Below are 16819 nucleotides of genomic sequence, written 5' to 3'. Positions count from 1 at the left end.
AAAAAATAAAATAAAATAAAATAAAATAAAGATAGAAATAAAAAAAATAAAAATGTCACCGGGCAGTGGTGGCGCATGCCTTTTTAATCCCAGCACTTGGGAGGCAGAGGCAGGTAGATTTCTGAGTTCGAGGCCTGCCTGGTCTACAGAGTGAGTTCCAGGACAGCCAGGGCTATACAGAGAAACCCTGTCTCAAATAAATAAATAAATAAACAAACAAACAAACAAATAAATAAATAAAAATGCCATCTGCTCTGTAGTTGGCCAAACTGCCTACAATCTCCAAAAAGCAGGCCCAGAAAGTCCAACCCCTGTGCAGGCTCAGCATGCCACTGTCAGACCTGCCCCAGGAAGCAGGGGCTACTGCAGTTAAAAGTTGCAAACTCTTGGGAAGTAGCCACACCCCCACTAGGCACTGCTCTAGGGGACCCTTACCTTGTGCAGTGAGTATCCCGACTCAAAGATGATAGGTGGGAGCAAGAGAAGGAAAAACATGTTGGGGCGAAACATTTCTTCCTCCTATAAAGTCAAAAAGGAGGACACTCAGGACAGGAGTGTAGAACCCAGGACCTGTCAGTCAGTGGAGAGCTCAAGAAGCCTGCGCTCAGGCCTAGGCTGGCAGAACTGTTGGAGGCTGAAGCAGCCACCTGGTAACAACCAAGCAGAGACAATGTCATCTTCTGCACCTGACACATAGCACAGGGCCTGAAAGAAGCTCAGAGGCTACTTTGGCTGGGGACCTGTCTTGATTTCCAGAACCACACAGTGAAGAAGAGCCGACTCCTACAAGCCTCTGAAGCTTCTGAGGAAAGAGGAGGAGCTGCTGCAGCAGGGTTGCAGCAGTCCCCTGCCCCAGTCAGTCCACCAGCAAGTTTGGACTGTGACCTCACTTGGAAATAGGATCACTGAATGTCAGGTTAAGATCAGAGGTCAGGAGACGACAGACGCAGATGACAAGGGCACACACAAATTTTTACTTTGTTTCATGTTTTTCTTGGTCCTGGGGATTGAACCCAGGCCCTTGTGCTTACTGAGCTAAGCGAACATCCTGTGGGTCAGAAAAGGACACAGAGATCCAGAGATGGCCCCATGAGAAGGTCCCATGTCCTTTCTGGCCGTGTCCCAAGATTGGTCAGAGGTGACTGTGGTTAGGACTTGAACAATATGGACCCACACATCACGAAACTTGAGTGTTTTGGGTTTTTTTTTTCTTTCCCCTTCAAAATTTTGCTTTCTTGTCAGGTATGGTGGTATACACCTTTGATCTAAGCTCTTGGTAGGCTGAGGTAGAAGGATCTCTGAGTTCAAGGCCAGCCTGATAATCAGCTAACTCTAAGACAGAAAGGACTACAGAGACCCTGTCACAAAACCAACCAAACAAACAAAAAATAAATTTTGCTTTAATTTTTAAAGATATGTTCCTGGGGCTGGAAACATGTCTCCATGGTTAAGAGCATTGGTTGCTCTTGCAGACCCAGGTTCAATTCCCAGCACTCACACAGAGGTTAACAACCATTTGTTTACTCTCCAGTTCCAGAGGATCTGATGTCCCCTTCTTGCTTCTGTAAATACCAGACTGACATAGTGTACAGATATATATGCAAACAAAACAAATAAATCTCAAACACATAGGTGTGTACCAGAAGTCAGGCCCCCGGAGCAGTAACTGAGTATCTATGAATCACCTGCCCAGCACAGGTACTGGGCACAGTCCCCATATGCAACACTGGTTTCTTTCTTTCTTCCTTTCTCTCTCTCTCTCTCTCTCTCTCTCTCTCTCTCTCTCTCTCTCTCTCTCTCTCTCTCTCTCTCTCTCTCTCTCTCTCTCTCTCCTTCTTCCTTCCTTTCTTCCTTTCTTTCTTTGTGTGACAACCCTGGCTGTCCTGGAGCTCACTCTGTAGACCAGGCTGGCATCCTGAATGCTGGATTAAAGGTGTGTGCCACCACCCCAGCTCAAGCAAGCAATCTTGACCACAGCCACCCTCCACCAAGTTGGGTCTTTTCAAATGGCCAAGTATTCACAGCACCTCAGCCCGAGCCCAGGTTACAGCACTCCACTGTGCCTCTTGAGCAAGCCCCGACTTCATTTGCATCCAATCTAACTAGAACAACAATTGTAGGCTGGGGTATAACTCAGTGGAAAAGCCCATGCAGTTCCATCCTAGGCACCAAATTACAAAAAGGACTTCCCATGGCATTCACCTGTAGTCCTGGTCACTTTGGAGCTGAGGCAGGAGGATTGACAATTTCAGGCAAGCCTGAGCAAAAAGAGACACTGTTTTAAACAAACCAAGTGGAGTATGGTGGCACAGCCTTTAATCTCAACCTTCAGGAGTCAGAAGAATTAAACAAAAATACAGGATGCACACTTGGAACCCCAGCATTAGAGAGGGAGAGACAAGAGGGCGCCTGGCTTCCATGGCCTGCCGTACACGGCCTACATTAAGTCCAAGCCAGTGAGAGACCTATTTCAAAGCACTCGGTAGATAGCACCCGAGGAACACTGACACCCAAGACTGCTCACCTCATCTCCATACATGTGCACACGCATACACACACACACACACACACACACACACACACACACACACACACAGTGGAAAGCAAAAGCGGTGATTATGACAAACCTACCTTCCAATTTGCCAGCTTTTTAAACTCTATAACTTTTATAACTGCTCCCATGAGAATACCTGGAAGGAAAAGGCAAACAGCAGAAACTTAGCACAAGGTTACTTGGCTGGACTGGGCAGTACTCTAGAGTGGGTAGTACCCATCACAGCAGCTTGCCCTAGAGTTCTGCAGGCCTGTATCTGAGAACGAAGAACAGGAATTACCATGGTGTGGTGTAAATCATGGTGAGTTTCCCACTTAAATCTCAGGTGAACATACCATGGCAAAATCTGAGTATATGAGGAGAAAACCTTACTTGGTGCTGCTCTGCCTGGTGTGGAGGTGTCACCTTTCATGGCTGGTCACCCCTCCTGTACCATTCAGTTTTAATGAAAAACAACAGGAGCTTAGAAGCCAGATGGATGCGTTCTATGCTACACATACTTTTTTGTTTTGTTTTGTTTTTCAAGACAGTTTCTCTGTATAGCTCTGGCTATACAGTGTTCTGGAACTCACTGGCCTAAAACTCAGAGATGCCTCTGCTTCCCAAGTGCTAGGATTAAAGGTGTGCACCACCAGCACCCAGCTATACTATTCATTTTTATTTCTACCACTTAAAAGCATGGGCGGTGTGTGTCTGTGTCTGTGTGTAAGACATGAAGTAGCTTAGCTGGTAAAGGCACTTGCCACCAAACCTGATAGCCTGAATTCTAACCCATGACCCACAGGCTAAAGAGAATCCAAAGGTTGTCCTTTGGGCCGGGCATGGTGGCTCATACCTTTAATCCCAGCACTCAGGAGGCAGAGGTAAATGGATTTTCTTGAGTTCAAAGATAGCAAAGATTGACTGCTACACAGACAAACCCTGTCTTGAATCCTGCCCCACCAAAAGTTGTCCTTTGACCTCTACATATGCACAACTCAAAGGTACATGGGTACAAATGTTGCATGTGGGTTTATAATGAAAGGCAGGTTGGCGTGAACAAAGGTCAGTTTGGAGACTCATATAACCCAGGCTGGCCTCAAACTATGTAGCTAAGAATAGCCTTGAACTCCTGATCCTCTCACCTCTGGTTTTATTTTTTTCCTTTATTTTCTCCTATGTTATCCAACTTTGTGTCCTTTCCTTTAATTAAAAAAAAAAAAAATTACAGCAGGCTGCCGGGTGGTGGTGGGAAACATCTTTAATCCCAGCACTTGGGAGGCAGAAGCAGGGGAGTGTCTAAGTTTGAGGCCAGTCTGGTCTGCAGAGTGAATTCTCCAGAACAGCCAGGGCTGCACAGAAAAACCCTGTTTTGAAAAACCAAAAACTGCAAGCCACAGTGGCGCACACTTCTAATCCCAGCACCCGGGAGGTAGAGGCAGGTGCATCTGTGCGACATTTAGGGCCAGCGTGGGCTACATAATGAGTACCAGGACAGCCAGAGCTACACTGTGAGATCATGTCTGGAAAACAAACAAACAAACAAAAAAACACCAACAAAACAAAACCAAGCCATTAAGTCCATGTATGCTGCCCATACATGTCTGTGTATATATAAATACATGTACATATGTGTGTGTGTATATAAATACATGTACATATGTGTGTGTATATAAATACATGTACATATGTGTGTATATGTATGTGTATACACACACACACACTCTTAGACATGTGTCTTCTACCAGGAGCTATTACACCCCTTTAAAAACCCTGTCCCAGAAGCCATCAGCTATCTGGAAGAGCCAGAGATCAATCGGTTGAGCACCTACAGGCTGAGTGCACTCCAGGGCTCCTTCTGTGAACTGTCACCATGCAGGGAGGGCGTTGGGTGATGCAGCTGTCTTTGAGTCATTTCTGTTCCTGTAATACCCCCAAATACAGAGATATCCAGACATCTGGGAACGAGGAACCCTCTCCAGAAGTACAACTGAAACTGTTGTTATAAGGGAAACCACTAGGCTCTCATTCAAAGCACAAAACAGTGGAAGGGAAAATGTTTTTAAGTGTGGATGCTGGTCCTACTCTTAGACCACTTAGGCTCAACATGAAAGAACAATGTACTCTATGTGACTACAGAGCACATGAGTCGAGCACTGGGATGGTACCTCCAAGGAGACACCTGACCTGCTTCCTCTCAGCCACCTGGGTTGTTCTCAGCACAAAACTTGGACATTCTTCAAAGTGGCCATCTTGGTACCGTGACACCATGCTCTAGCCGGAGAGGGTGTTTCAAGTTATTTAAAAATGTATTCATTTTATATGAGAGGAAGGGAGGTGTGGTGGTTTGAATATGCTTGGCTCAGGGAGTGGCACTATTTGGAGGTGTGGCCTTGTTGGAGGGAGTGTGGGGTGCCATTGTAGGGGTGGGCTTTGAGAGCTTCTTCCTAGCTGCCTGAGGATGCTTTTCTTCTGTCTGCCTTCAACTCTCAGCAACTCTAGCCCCATGCCTGCCTGGATGCTGCCATGCTCCCACTCTGATGATAATGGACTGAACCTATGGACCTGTAAGCCAGCTCTAATTAAATGTCCTTATAAGAGTTGCCTTGGTTTCTGAGTTTGAAGCCAGCCTGGTCTACAGAGTGAGTTCCAGGACCACCAGGGCTACACAGAGAAACCCTGTCTCAAAAAAACAAAACAAAACAAAACAAAACAAAAAGAGTTGCCTTGGTCATAGTGTCTGTTCACAGCAGTAAAACCCTAAGACAGGAGGTATCCATGCTAGTATATGGAGCTCAGAACAATCCCATATGGAAGCAGGGGGTCAAACTCAGGTTGAAGGCATGGCAGCAAGCACCTTTACCCACTGAACCATCTTGCCAGCCCTGAGCTTTAGGAAATAGATTGTTTTGTCTGCTCCATCACTGTTTCTGTTCTGAGCACTCCTCACATAAGAAACACCCTGGACTTCAGTACTCTCTCAGATGTGCTTTCTACCTGTGTGAGCAGAAACACCTTCTTTGCCGGGCGGTGGTGGCACATGCCTTTAATCCCAGCACTTGGGAGGCAGAGGCAGGGAGATCTCTGAGTTCGAGGCCAGCCTGGTCTATAAAGTGAGCTCCAGGACAGCCAGGGCTATACAGAGAAACCCTGTCTCAACAAACCAGAAAAAGAGAAAAAAACAAAACAAAACACCTTCTTTATCACCAGTGACTTGGGCCACATCGGTGACAAAATGGCCCAATGGTTCTACCCCATCCTGAATCTGAGTGGCAGTGCAGGCAGCAGCCTATGGCCAGGTACCAGAGGGGACATGAAAGCTGCAGCTGCAGGGCTGCTGACTAAGCAGACTGCCTGAGAGGAGGCAGAAAGACAGCAATAGGACCAGAAGTGATGTGGTGACCAGAGACTCGGGCCAGAAGCATCCATTACTCGTGAGTTTCTGGTTATGAGTCCAGAAGTTTGCAATGCACTCTCCCTAGTCAGAGTCTGTTTAAAAGTGGCTGTGCCCTTTTAATGGAAAAAGTTTGGTATTGGTCTACATACTTTTAGCAGCAAGTTGGAGGACCTGGTATTGAAACAGTCTCTAGGAACAGTTGTTTACTGTTCCTATAACAGGCAGCACTGCAGGATACTGTGGATTGTCAGGTCAAGAAAATAACGATACAAACAAGATTCTGGCCTTCCCATCTGCCCCCTTGGCCATGCTCACTCAGTATTCTGGCTTTTGTCTTTGAGTCATGTAACTACAAGATGGCTACCCATGCTCTAGGCATCACATTCCAATGGCAGCATCAAAAGATGGGAAGGCTAACTTCTCTTGGTTCTATCAGGAAGGAGAATGTTTTTGGAATGCCATAATCCCGACATACTTCCCAGCATACTTCCCAGCATCGGTCCCATTGTCTCACCTTTGCCAATCAATCACAGCAAGATGCATTATTATGATAGCCAAACACTATCTCCTCTGGCCTCTCAGAGATGCCTGATCAAAAGGAGGATTACAGAGGCCAGTGGGAATATAGTTCAATGGGGACTGCACTTGCCTGCCTAGTGCCTGGGAGGCCCTGGGCTCAGTCCTCAGCATGTACAAGCTAGGGTTCTATTTCCAAGAAACAGGATTAGGGTGTTAGCTAGGTAGCTCCTGTCTGCTAAGCCTGGGGCTAGGGTCTCGGAGCCACACTCACCCAGTCTGTCTGTCTAACTAGCTGCACATGTCCACAAGTAGGAGTTAGACCCTCTGAAGTCACAGGCAGTTCTGAGATCTGGTAGGAATTTGGGAACAAAATTACTGAGCCATGTTTCTTGTCCCTAATTTTTATATTTTTAAAGATTCATTAAAAACCTTTTTGTGTGATGTGCCTGCAGTTTTGTCTGTACATCACATCACATGCACGTGCATGCCTATTGACTGAGGACATCAGATCTCCTAGAACAGAGAGTGACAGGTGGTTGTGAGTGCTATGTGTATGCTGGATTCTAGACCCTCTGCAAGAGGAGCCAACGCTTTTAACCGCTGGGACAATTATTATTATCTTTTCTTTTCGGCTTTTCGATATTACCTTTTTTTAATGATTTATTTTTTTATGTATGTGAGTACACCTGTTGTTGTCTTCAGACACACCAGAAGCCCTTCTTCCCTTTTCCTCCTTTCCTTTCCCCTTTTCGTTTCTTTTTCACAGGATAACCCTATGTAGTTCTGTCCTGGAACTTACACAGTGTAAGACCTGAAGTTAACCTGCCCACCTGCCCAAGGACCAGGTAACTTTCTGGAACGTTGGGAGTTGCAGCTCTTGGAAATACCAGCACCACAGAGGAACTGTGGGGGCCATGTGAACTTCCCTGAAACTGCCTCGTCTGCACTCAGCCAAGGACCCAGGGAACGGCCCTGACCAAAGCCCATCCTGCTCAGTACCTGATTAAAGTTTGCTTCAAATTTGGCTCAAAACTGCTGAACAGGGTTTTCTCTGGTGAATCTCAGGGTTGACAGTAGACCAGGGTGGCCTTGAACTCACACAGATCTGCTTGCCTCTGAGTTCTCCTGGTCTAATATTTATTCTTGTTCTTTTTTTTTTTTTAAAGATATATTTATCATTATATGTAAGTACACTGTAGCTATCTTCAGACACACCAGAAGAGGGCATCAGATTCCATTATAGATGGTTGTGAGCCACCATGTGGTTGCTGGGAATTGAACTCAGGACCTACAGAAGAGCAGTCAGTGCTCTCAACCGCTGAGCCATCTCTCCAGCCCTCTTTTATTTTATGTGAATGAGTATTTTACCCTCATGTATGTCTGTGTACCACGTGTATAGTTCCCAAAGAGGCCAGAAGAGGATGTCAGATGTGTTAACAGGAGTAACAGACAAGTTGAAGCACCATATGGGTACTGGGAATTGAACCCAGATCCTATGAAAAGCCTGTGTTCTTAACTGCTGAGCCATCTCTCCAGTCCCCCAATATTTATTTTTAGTAAATGGTAAACTACCCTGAAGGAGCTCTAATCACCTTTTGGGAAGCTGCAGGTCTAGGTGTTAGCCTCTCTTGCAAGTTACTTTTGGTGCAAGCAGGAGGCAGAAAGGAAAGCTTCAGGATGCTCTCCTAGAGCTCAAAGAACTCTCTAGTTAACTGAGGTCATGAGCGTCTAAGGGACCTGCTAACTGGACAGACTCAGGCCTTCCTCTGTCCACAATCAGCCAATCCACAGCATCATTCCTTAAACACAGTGTCACCTGGAATATGGGGGACATAAATGAGATGGCAACAGGAACAAAACAACAAATTTAATCTTATTACTTGGAAGGCAGAGATAGGCAAGTGTCTATGAGCTCCAGACTAACTAAGGTGTGTGTGGGGAGGGCATGTGGGGGGATAAGGAATGGGAAAGGAGAGAGAGAAGCAGGCTCTGGGGCTATAGGAGCCATCTGCTGTCTTAGAGATGTAAACCCAGAGCCCTTCTAGCTGTGACAGTGGCCCTATTAGCTAAATGCCAACCATCAATTTCAGTGGGGCTGGACACTGCCATGGCCCAGCAAGTCACTGTGCCCTGAGGGTGGTGAGAAGCAGGAGGCCAAAGAGCCTCTGGGTGACAGATGGGCCCCTCTGTCACCTCCTCCATAAGATGGATTTTCAGCCTTGTGGTAAGCTGCTAAAAGGGTAAGAGGAATTGGGAAGGTACCACTTCTCTTACAGATGTGGTGCTGAGGTGGCTCCCCAAGAGACAATTCCATTATGTATGGTACGGTGTTCTGGAATGGACCCCCAGAATCACTTACCTAGAGAAACAACAGCCACGCTCTCAGGCAGAAAGTGCAGTCGGTACCGAATCAGCAGGTGCACCAGGATGATGCAGATGGCTGTGAGAAGCACAGGCAGTTTAAAGACCAGGCTCAGAGCAGTGGTTATCTCAAGGAAGTTGGGCTAACAGACACTTGGCAAGCAAACAGTGAACACTGGTCATACTTTTATTGTCTTTTTCCTTCTTTAAAAAGCAACAAAGAAGCCGGGCAATGGTGTTGCATGCCTTTAATCCCAGCACTTGGGAGGCAGAGGCAGGCGGATTTCTGAGTTCGAGGCCAGCCTGGTCTACAGAGTGAGCTCCAGGACAGCCAAGGATATACAGAGAAACCCTGTCTCCAAAAACCAAAAAAAAAAAAAAAAAAAAAAGCAACAAAGACTATTTGTAGGCCTGTGAGGTGGCTCAGCAGGTAAAGGCACTTCCTGCTAAACCTGACAACCAGTTTGATTCTCACAACCAATGCACACAAGGAAACTCTACTTCTGAGGGCTGTCTCTGACCTCTGAGTCTGCATTTGCCACAAACAAATAAAAGTAATGAGAAAAGATTTTTATTTTGTATGTAAGTGCCTGCAATGTCTGTATGTGCACCATGTGAATGTAGTACCCAATGGAGCCCAGAAGAGAGCGCTAGATCCCTAAAAACTGAGGCTCCTTTGTAAGAGCAGCAAGTGCTCTTAACTGCTGAGACATCTCTCCAGCCCCACAAATGGGTTTAAAAAAATTTTTTTTGAGACAGATTTTCATTATAACCAGGCTGGCTGCAAACTCACAGAGATCTGCCTGCCTCTCCCTCCTAAGTGCTGGGTGGAAGAGGGCACCACTTACAACACTGGTCTCACTTCTCTCCTTCCATCTTTATGTGGGTTCTGGTGATCAAACTCAGGTCCCAGGCTTGTATGGCAAGTGCTTCTATCCCACATGCCCTCTAATAGCACATTCTTAGTAAGCTATAGTGCCGACAACTATTTAAAATGGTTCACATTTTCCTGATTATGAGAAATACCCCTTTTTCCTTCCTTCCTTCCCTCCCCCTCCCCACCTGTTTAAGCTTTGGTCTTAAGTAGCCTAAGTTGTTCTAAATGGGAGTATGAGAGGGTAACCTTGAATTTCTCATTTTTCCTGCCTCTACCTTCTCAGTGTTGAGATTATAGATGCCCAGTTTATGCTATTTGGGGGTTGAAAACAGGACTTCATGTGTTAGGTAAGATCTTATCAATCTACCTTCCATGTCTGAATACAACAAGCCTTTACATTCATACATACATACATACATACATACATACTTGAACACAGCATGAATACAGATACACAGTAATGTAAATAGTAAAAGTTTCTGGGCCCAAACCCCCACTCTCCTGTGTTTGTATCATTCCAAATGTAAGCTCACAGTCCACACACTGGTGTGCGAGGCTCTCCAGCACTGAGGCCACACTGCAGCTCACTAACCACAAAACAGATGAACAGCACCAGCAAGGTCTTGTGTATGTATGGTTCTCACTTGACAGCCTTCTGTAGTCTTGAACTCATAGCAATGCTCCTGTTGCAGATTCTCAGGCATTGTGCTTATATGAAGGTACCACCATGCTCAGCTCTAAAAATAACCACTGAAAGAAAAGTGTTCAAATGGGGCAAGAGAGACGGCTCAGAGGGTGGGGGGCAAGAGAGACGGCTCAGAGGGTGAGGCGCTTGCTCTATATGCATGAGGGTGGAGTTCAAAGCCCCAACACTCACATAAAAAGCTGGCTGGACTGGTGCAGGTCTCTGCAGTCTCAGCACTGAGGAAGACAAGACAGAAGGACCCTGCACTCCCACCAGCTGGGCCGTGTTACTGAGCTCTAGGTTCTCTGAGAGACTTGTCTAAAAACTGAGGAGAGCTGTTAGACCCCGCTACTAAGGTTGTAGTCTACCATGTCAAGACAGCTTTCCTGAGCTTGACACAAAATGGAGGACTCACTTTTCTTAGCGGAACTTCCTCTTCTTTGCCTGATCTGGGGAGTCTGACCCCCCACGTCTTCTACCCAAGGAATGTCACATAGTCTTTGGCAAAATTACAGGTCAACCTTCCTCTCTCCAGATAACACCCTGCTCAGCAAGCACCTGGGATATTCAGACAGCTTCTCCATGCAAGCGAGGCATTCCAGGTACACAAACCTGGAAACCCCTTCCTACTCTCCAAGGTTCAGAGAGCCCTTGTCTGTCCCAAATAAAGTGTGTGTGCACACCCTCTTTCACTGAAGATTCTCTAGGAGAGCTGTAACGCTAAGGTCCCCAGAGCAGCCTCCTGCCCACACCTCATCGCCAGACCTGGGGCTTCAGACCCCACCCGTTCTGCACTCCACTCCCACCCAGTGTGTAGCTGTGCCCAGATACCACAAGGGAAAAAGTGGAATTCAAAACCCAGCTCCACTCCATCCTTCCCAGCCTGGTGTGCAGCATGTGTGAACACTCCTGAGGTTGGAGGAAACGGAACTCCTGGGAACCACAGAGAATAGTTGAAGAAGATAATTGTAATGGACACACACACACACACACAGAGAGAGAGAGAGAGAGAGAGGGAGAGAATATGAATGAATCTGCAAAGCTGCTAAGAGGCCATCCTCAGAGTTTACACACCAGGTAGCTAAAGCAATCAGCTATCAATTCAGAAGTTATGTGCTCTTTTCCCTCTGTATTGTAAGCTACCAATCTGTGATGCTGTGTCAATGTCAGTATTTAACCTAGTTAAAAGATCCTGCATTCAACACAAAGCACAAGATGTGATCACACACTCTTGGTGAGCCGGAGGCCAAGGAAACTCAGAGCCCCTGAGAGGAGGGAAGGGAGCCGGCTCTGCTGTGTGCACTAAGCTGGGCTTATTTTGTGTGTATGTAGGTGTATGGTCTGTATGTATGTGAACATGCTTGGGGATGCACATGGAGGCCAGAAAAAGGCATCAGATACCCCTGGAGCTTGAGTCACAGGAGGCTGTGAGTGCCATGTGGATGCTGGGAACTGAACTCAGATCTCTAGAAAGGCAGCAAGTGCTCTCAATTGATGAATTTTCTCCCCAAAGTATGCTGTTTGCTCTCCCAAAGGACCCAGGTTCAATTCCCAGCACTCACCTACAGCTCACATCTATCTTTAATTCTGATTTTAGGGGATGTGACACCCTCACACATACATACATGCAGGCAGAACACCAATGTACATACAATAAAAAAAAAAAAAAGAGCCGGGCAGTGATGCCGCACGCCTTTGATCCCAGCACTTGGGAGGCAGAGACAGGCGGATTTCTGAGTTCAAGGCCAGCCTGGTCTACAGAGTGAGTTCCAGGACAGTCAGGGCTATACAGAGAAACCCTGTCTCGAAAAACCAAAAAAAAAGAAATCATTTAAAAATTAATTTAAGGGCAGGTAAGACAGCTCTGTGGATAAAGGTATTTATGCTACCTGACAATCTACATTTGATCCCTAGAACCCAAGTGTAGGAGGAGAGAAGTGACTCCTGCATTGTCCTCTGATTTACACACAGTGACAGTCACCCCTCTGCACACAAAAATTACATAACTTCTTAAGGGACTTAATGAGATATGATGCCCTCTCCTGGCGTGCCTGAAGACAGCTACAGTGTACTTACACAGAATACTAAATAAATCTTTAGGCTGGAACATGCAGGGTCAGAACAAGTGGGATCGACCGGAGACAGTAACCTTCATTCCCAGCAACCACATGATGGCTCACAACCATCAGTACAGCTACAGTGTACTCATCTATATAAAATAAAGAAAACAAATCTTTTTAAAAAATTTTTAAAAGAGTAAGTTAAAACATTTACTGGGGAGCTGAGGAGATGGCTCCAGAAATAAGCACTTGCCATGCAAGCCTAAGGACCTAAATTCGAATCCCCAGATCCCATGTAAGATACAGCAGCAGTAGCACACACATCTGTAATTCCAATACTTCCCTGGAAAGCCTGCAGCCAGGACAGACCACGTGGACAATAGCAGGCCAGTGAGGCTGACAGATGGCAGTGAACAGCAGAGATGCCATCAAACAAGCTGACAACTAAGGCTGCCTCCTGGCCTCCAGACATGTGGTGCGGCAGGCATGCACCTAGTTCCAGAGAAGAGCATGTACACACACGCACAAGAACAAAAAGAAAGAAGAGAAGAAAGAAAACTGTTTGTGGGACTGGGGGTGAGGCGCAGTGGGGAGAACGCAGCCCAGTCAGCAAGTGCAAGACCTGGTTCCATCCCACGTGGCTAATGTTAGGCCCAGAAGAAACTCCAGTTCCTCAAACTCCAGAAAAGTAGTCCAAGGAGCTCAACCTGGTCTAAGGAACATTTCTGCTGGTTAGGCAGAAGCCCAAGGAATTTGTGAAAGTGGCTCCCACCTACCAAAAGGGGACATTTCCCTCACCTCTGGGAAATGCAGAGGGACATATGGCTACTGTGGTGCCTGTTAGCACAGCAAAGCTCACGCTGGCTTCAGGGTTCCTCAGTGTGACAGGCGCCTGTCATCCCTTTCCCAGAACTCTCCAGCTCACTGGCTTCCCTGCCCTGAGCTATCGATCCTTCCTCCTCATCCCCTGCTATTCTCACCACTCTCTCTCTAGTCCCTGCTCTGCTCCCATGCTCACAGACAGCCCTGACCACAGCACTTCTCCTTCCACTCTGGACTTTTCCTGATGCCTCTGGCTGTTCTCTCTCTCATATCCACAACTAAAACCTCTCAATCACACCATGGAGCAGTCACACTGGTTTACACAAGGAGTCAGGAGGGGTAAACACAGGATTGTTAGCGGGTAAACAAGCCTTTAGTTTACCAGAAAAGCAGATCTCCCTCATCTGGGTTCCAGTCTGTCAGGAGCAGCCATTACTCCTCCAGGAACCTCCCTTAAGACCTTCCCTCGAAGGTCATCTCAAGCAAGGGTACCCAGCTCCCAGTCACCCCAGAAAGCCTCAATCAGTGCAGATGCCCACTCTGCTGTCATACAAAATCCGCTTGTTTTTCCACTGTTTTCATCTCATCTGCTCTTCCCCGCTCCTAAAGGCTGTGGCAATAACCCTTTCTCCCCACACAGCAGTCTAGTTCATTAAATTCTCTGTTCCATCAGTTATATTTGGTGCTGAAACCCAGGACTGAACCAGGGACTTTAGATTATACCATAGCTAACCACTTGTCTCTCATTGCTTCACATTAGGAGCTGCCTTCTCTGTGGCTCTTGGCTCCTGGAGCCTACTCTATGGAAGACATGCAGGTACATCAGGCCCTCTCTGCCCTCCTGGGGCTCTGAGGGTGGAATGCTCCCTCTGGCAGAGTTCCCGTTTGTGACCCTTACCCCTTGACCTCTCCCACCTGCCCAGTCTGCTTCTGAAGAAGGTCTTCCTTCCTGCTTGCTCTTGTCTGTTAGAAAGGCTTGACTCTGGAGCCTGGATTTGCCCCCTTCCTGTCCAGACCCAAGCACACTTACTTACGGTCCCTACAAAGTCTCTGTCCTGGGTCAGGCTGGCCACTTGACTCTGACAGGGAGAAGGAAAGCAAGACAGAAAGACACCCGTGCTCAGAAACAGCTAAAATGTCAACTATTCCCTCGAAGGAATACCGCTGCCTGTCTCAAAAATGACACAGTACAGTCACAATGTTTAACTCGCTGAATACCCCCAAATATCTCTAAAACATTTTGCTAAATATAAACTTTCTGCATCTCATCAGGATTTATAAATTCATTAGCTGTTATGTTCAAAAGATCTGTAAAATCTTTTAAAATTAAGTTTAAAACTTGTAACAGAAACGGTTGACATTAGTAAAAATATCTCTATATAAGTAATCTTAATTTGCTACAGCATGGCTGTGTGGAGCTGGCTTCAAGTCTAGTTTAGGAAAGTAGATATTTTTAAAAATAAATAGATAAAGGGTGCAGGCCTGATGGGGTCACCATGGAGTAAACTGCAATCATATGGCTGGCAGCCATCTTCAGTACGGTTAAAGAGAAGTCAGACATGTGACCTCATCATCGTCTTGGTTAAGGTAACCACAGGTATAAACCAGCTAAGACAGCACCAAGTAAACAACCAGTCCTACCGAGCCCTCTGGTTACCACTATTTCTCCTTTTTCAGACTAAGGGGCAATGCGAGGCCTCCAAGATGGTAAATTTAATTTTATTTTTTACACTAACATGTCCAGCAGAAGCCTTCACGATATTTTGGATTGGGTGGATGTTCATGGGGTCGTTTCGGGGTCGTTTCTGCCATGAGTGAAAACAGCCCAAGAGGACAAAGCCGTAGGCAAGGTCCATGGAGAGGGGGGCTGAGAACAACCTGCATTTGGTGATTACACTTTTCAGACTTGATCTTAGTTAAAAGGCTGAACAGTGATGACAATTACAGTTTTTAAATTCCTAAGTTCTAACAGTCACTCAAGAGTGCTGGCTAGTCTTCTGTCAACTTGACACACAAACTAGAGTCACCTGAAAGGAAGAGATGCCATGCCCACTTGTCCACTCCAGTGGAGTCTTTGTGACAAGTCCAAAAGCTTGGCCATAGACCTGAGGCATACAGCTTCAAGAGAGGCTAGCCTCCTGGAATTCCCCCGCATCTCCTAACTCAGATGTGTTCCAGATTAGTCTTTTCAATAGTCAACGTGCTTTCATTCAGGCATAGAGGTGCCCCCAGAACTAGCCAAACTAAGACTGAACATTGTTTCCTGGCCAAACAGTGTTCCAACCAATCCTAATCAATACCAAGCTGTTGTAAGCTTGGAATTTTCACAAGGAAGCTGCTTAATTGATACTGAGCTGATGTTAGCTTGGAATTTCACAGGGAAGCTACTTAAATCAAACAGGATGTCTCCAGAGTTATCAGGCACTATTTGTTTACTATAAATAAAGTGAGATTAGAATTCTCAGAGCAGACACACACACATACCCACTCGGCAGACTTCTTTACATACTAGAGAGAAGCCAAAAGGCTTCCCTGAAATTGGGAACCTGTCACTAATATACTTACAGCCAAGGGCATTCTCAGGAGCTGCTAGAATGGGACCTCCTGGTGTTTACCTCCTAGGAGCCCAGAGAATTGGCTTGGGGCTGGCAAGATGACCCAGCAGGAAAGGCCACCACTGCTCTTCTGAAGGAACCATTCTCTCCTGGCTGCTATGATCAAAACTGGCTTTGATCTGGCTGCCTGGTTTCTGTTAATTTTCCCTGGCTGCTTATCTTCCTTCCTTCCTTTTGTGATGACTATAAAAGCCTAGAGTGAGTGACTGAGTGTATGTGTATGTGTGTGTGAGAAAGAGACAGAGAGAGAGAGAGAGAGAGAGAGAGAGAGAGAGAGAGAGAGAGAGAGAGAGAGAGCGAGCACGTGCTGGGAAGGAGTAGTGCTAGGCAGAGCCTCATGTGGTTCGCAGTGCCTCTCCCCCCCTTCCCCCCCAGCTCTCGGGGCCCTGGGGGGTGCAGCACTCATCCAGAAGAGACAAGCTGCTGCTTTAGACTCATTGTGTTTTCAGATTGTTTCAGATGTACCTTGACGGCTGAGCCACCTGACCTTTTCTTTTTCATTTGTAATGACCATAAAGATCTGATGTCTAATTTTAAGAATATACATTCAGATTCTGCACTTCCTTGTGTGTCTGTTTGCTGTTCACCGAATTTTTTGCCCACTTGGCCAGAACTCTACTCCCCCCCCCCCCCCCCCCCCCCCCCCCCCCGAGGATTGAGGGATCTCCACAACAACCCCAGTCCATCTGTGGCAAGGAATCTCAATTGAGGAGATGCCTCCATAACACCTGGCTTAAGGTATTGTCTCCACTGGTGACTCATGGGAGAGGGCCCAGCCCATTGTGGGTGGTGTTATCCCCAGGCTGGTGGTCCTGGGTTCTAAAGGAATGCAGGCTGAGCAAGCCAGGGGAAGCAACCCAGGAAGCAGCACCTTCCACAACCTCTGCACCAGCTCCTGCCTCCACGGCCTCTGTCTGCACCAGCTCCTGCCTCCACGGCCTCTGTCTGCA

The 16819-nt window shown here is 46.7% G+C and overlaps 1 protein-coding gene across 3 annotated transcripts in view; it reads right to left on the bottom strand.

The window, feature by feature from the left end:
• The window catches only part of Slc9a8 (solute carrier family 9 member A8), a 56737-nt gene that overhangs the window by 31325 nt on the left and 8593 nt on the right, over positions 1–16819 (bottom strand). For all 3 annotated transcript variants that reach the window (XM_031372825.1, XM_031372826.1, XM_031372824.1), the window contains exons 3-5: positions 8809–8889; positions 2632–2690; positions 436–519 (exon numbers count right to left, since the gene is read on the bottom strand). In XM_031372825.1, coding sequence (XP_031228685.1) covers positions 436–519; positions 2632–2690; positions 8809–8889 — 224 coding nt within the window. The remainder of the gene's footprint in view (positions 1–435; positions 520–2631; positions 2691–8808; positions 8890–16819) is intronic.

Source organism: Mastomys coucha, unplaced genomic scaffold (assembly GCF_008632895.1).
Source record: "Mastomys coucha isolate ucsf_1 unplaced genomic scaffold, UCSF_Mcou_1 pScaffold15, whole genome shotgun sequence".
In the NCBI taxonomy this organism is placed as follows: domain Eukaryota; kingdom Metazoa; phylum Chordata; class Mammalia; order Rodentia; family Muridae; genus Mastomys; species Mastomys coucha.
This window is presented reverse-complemented; position numbering and strand designations above follow the sequence as displayed.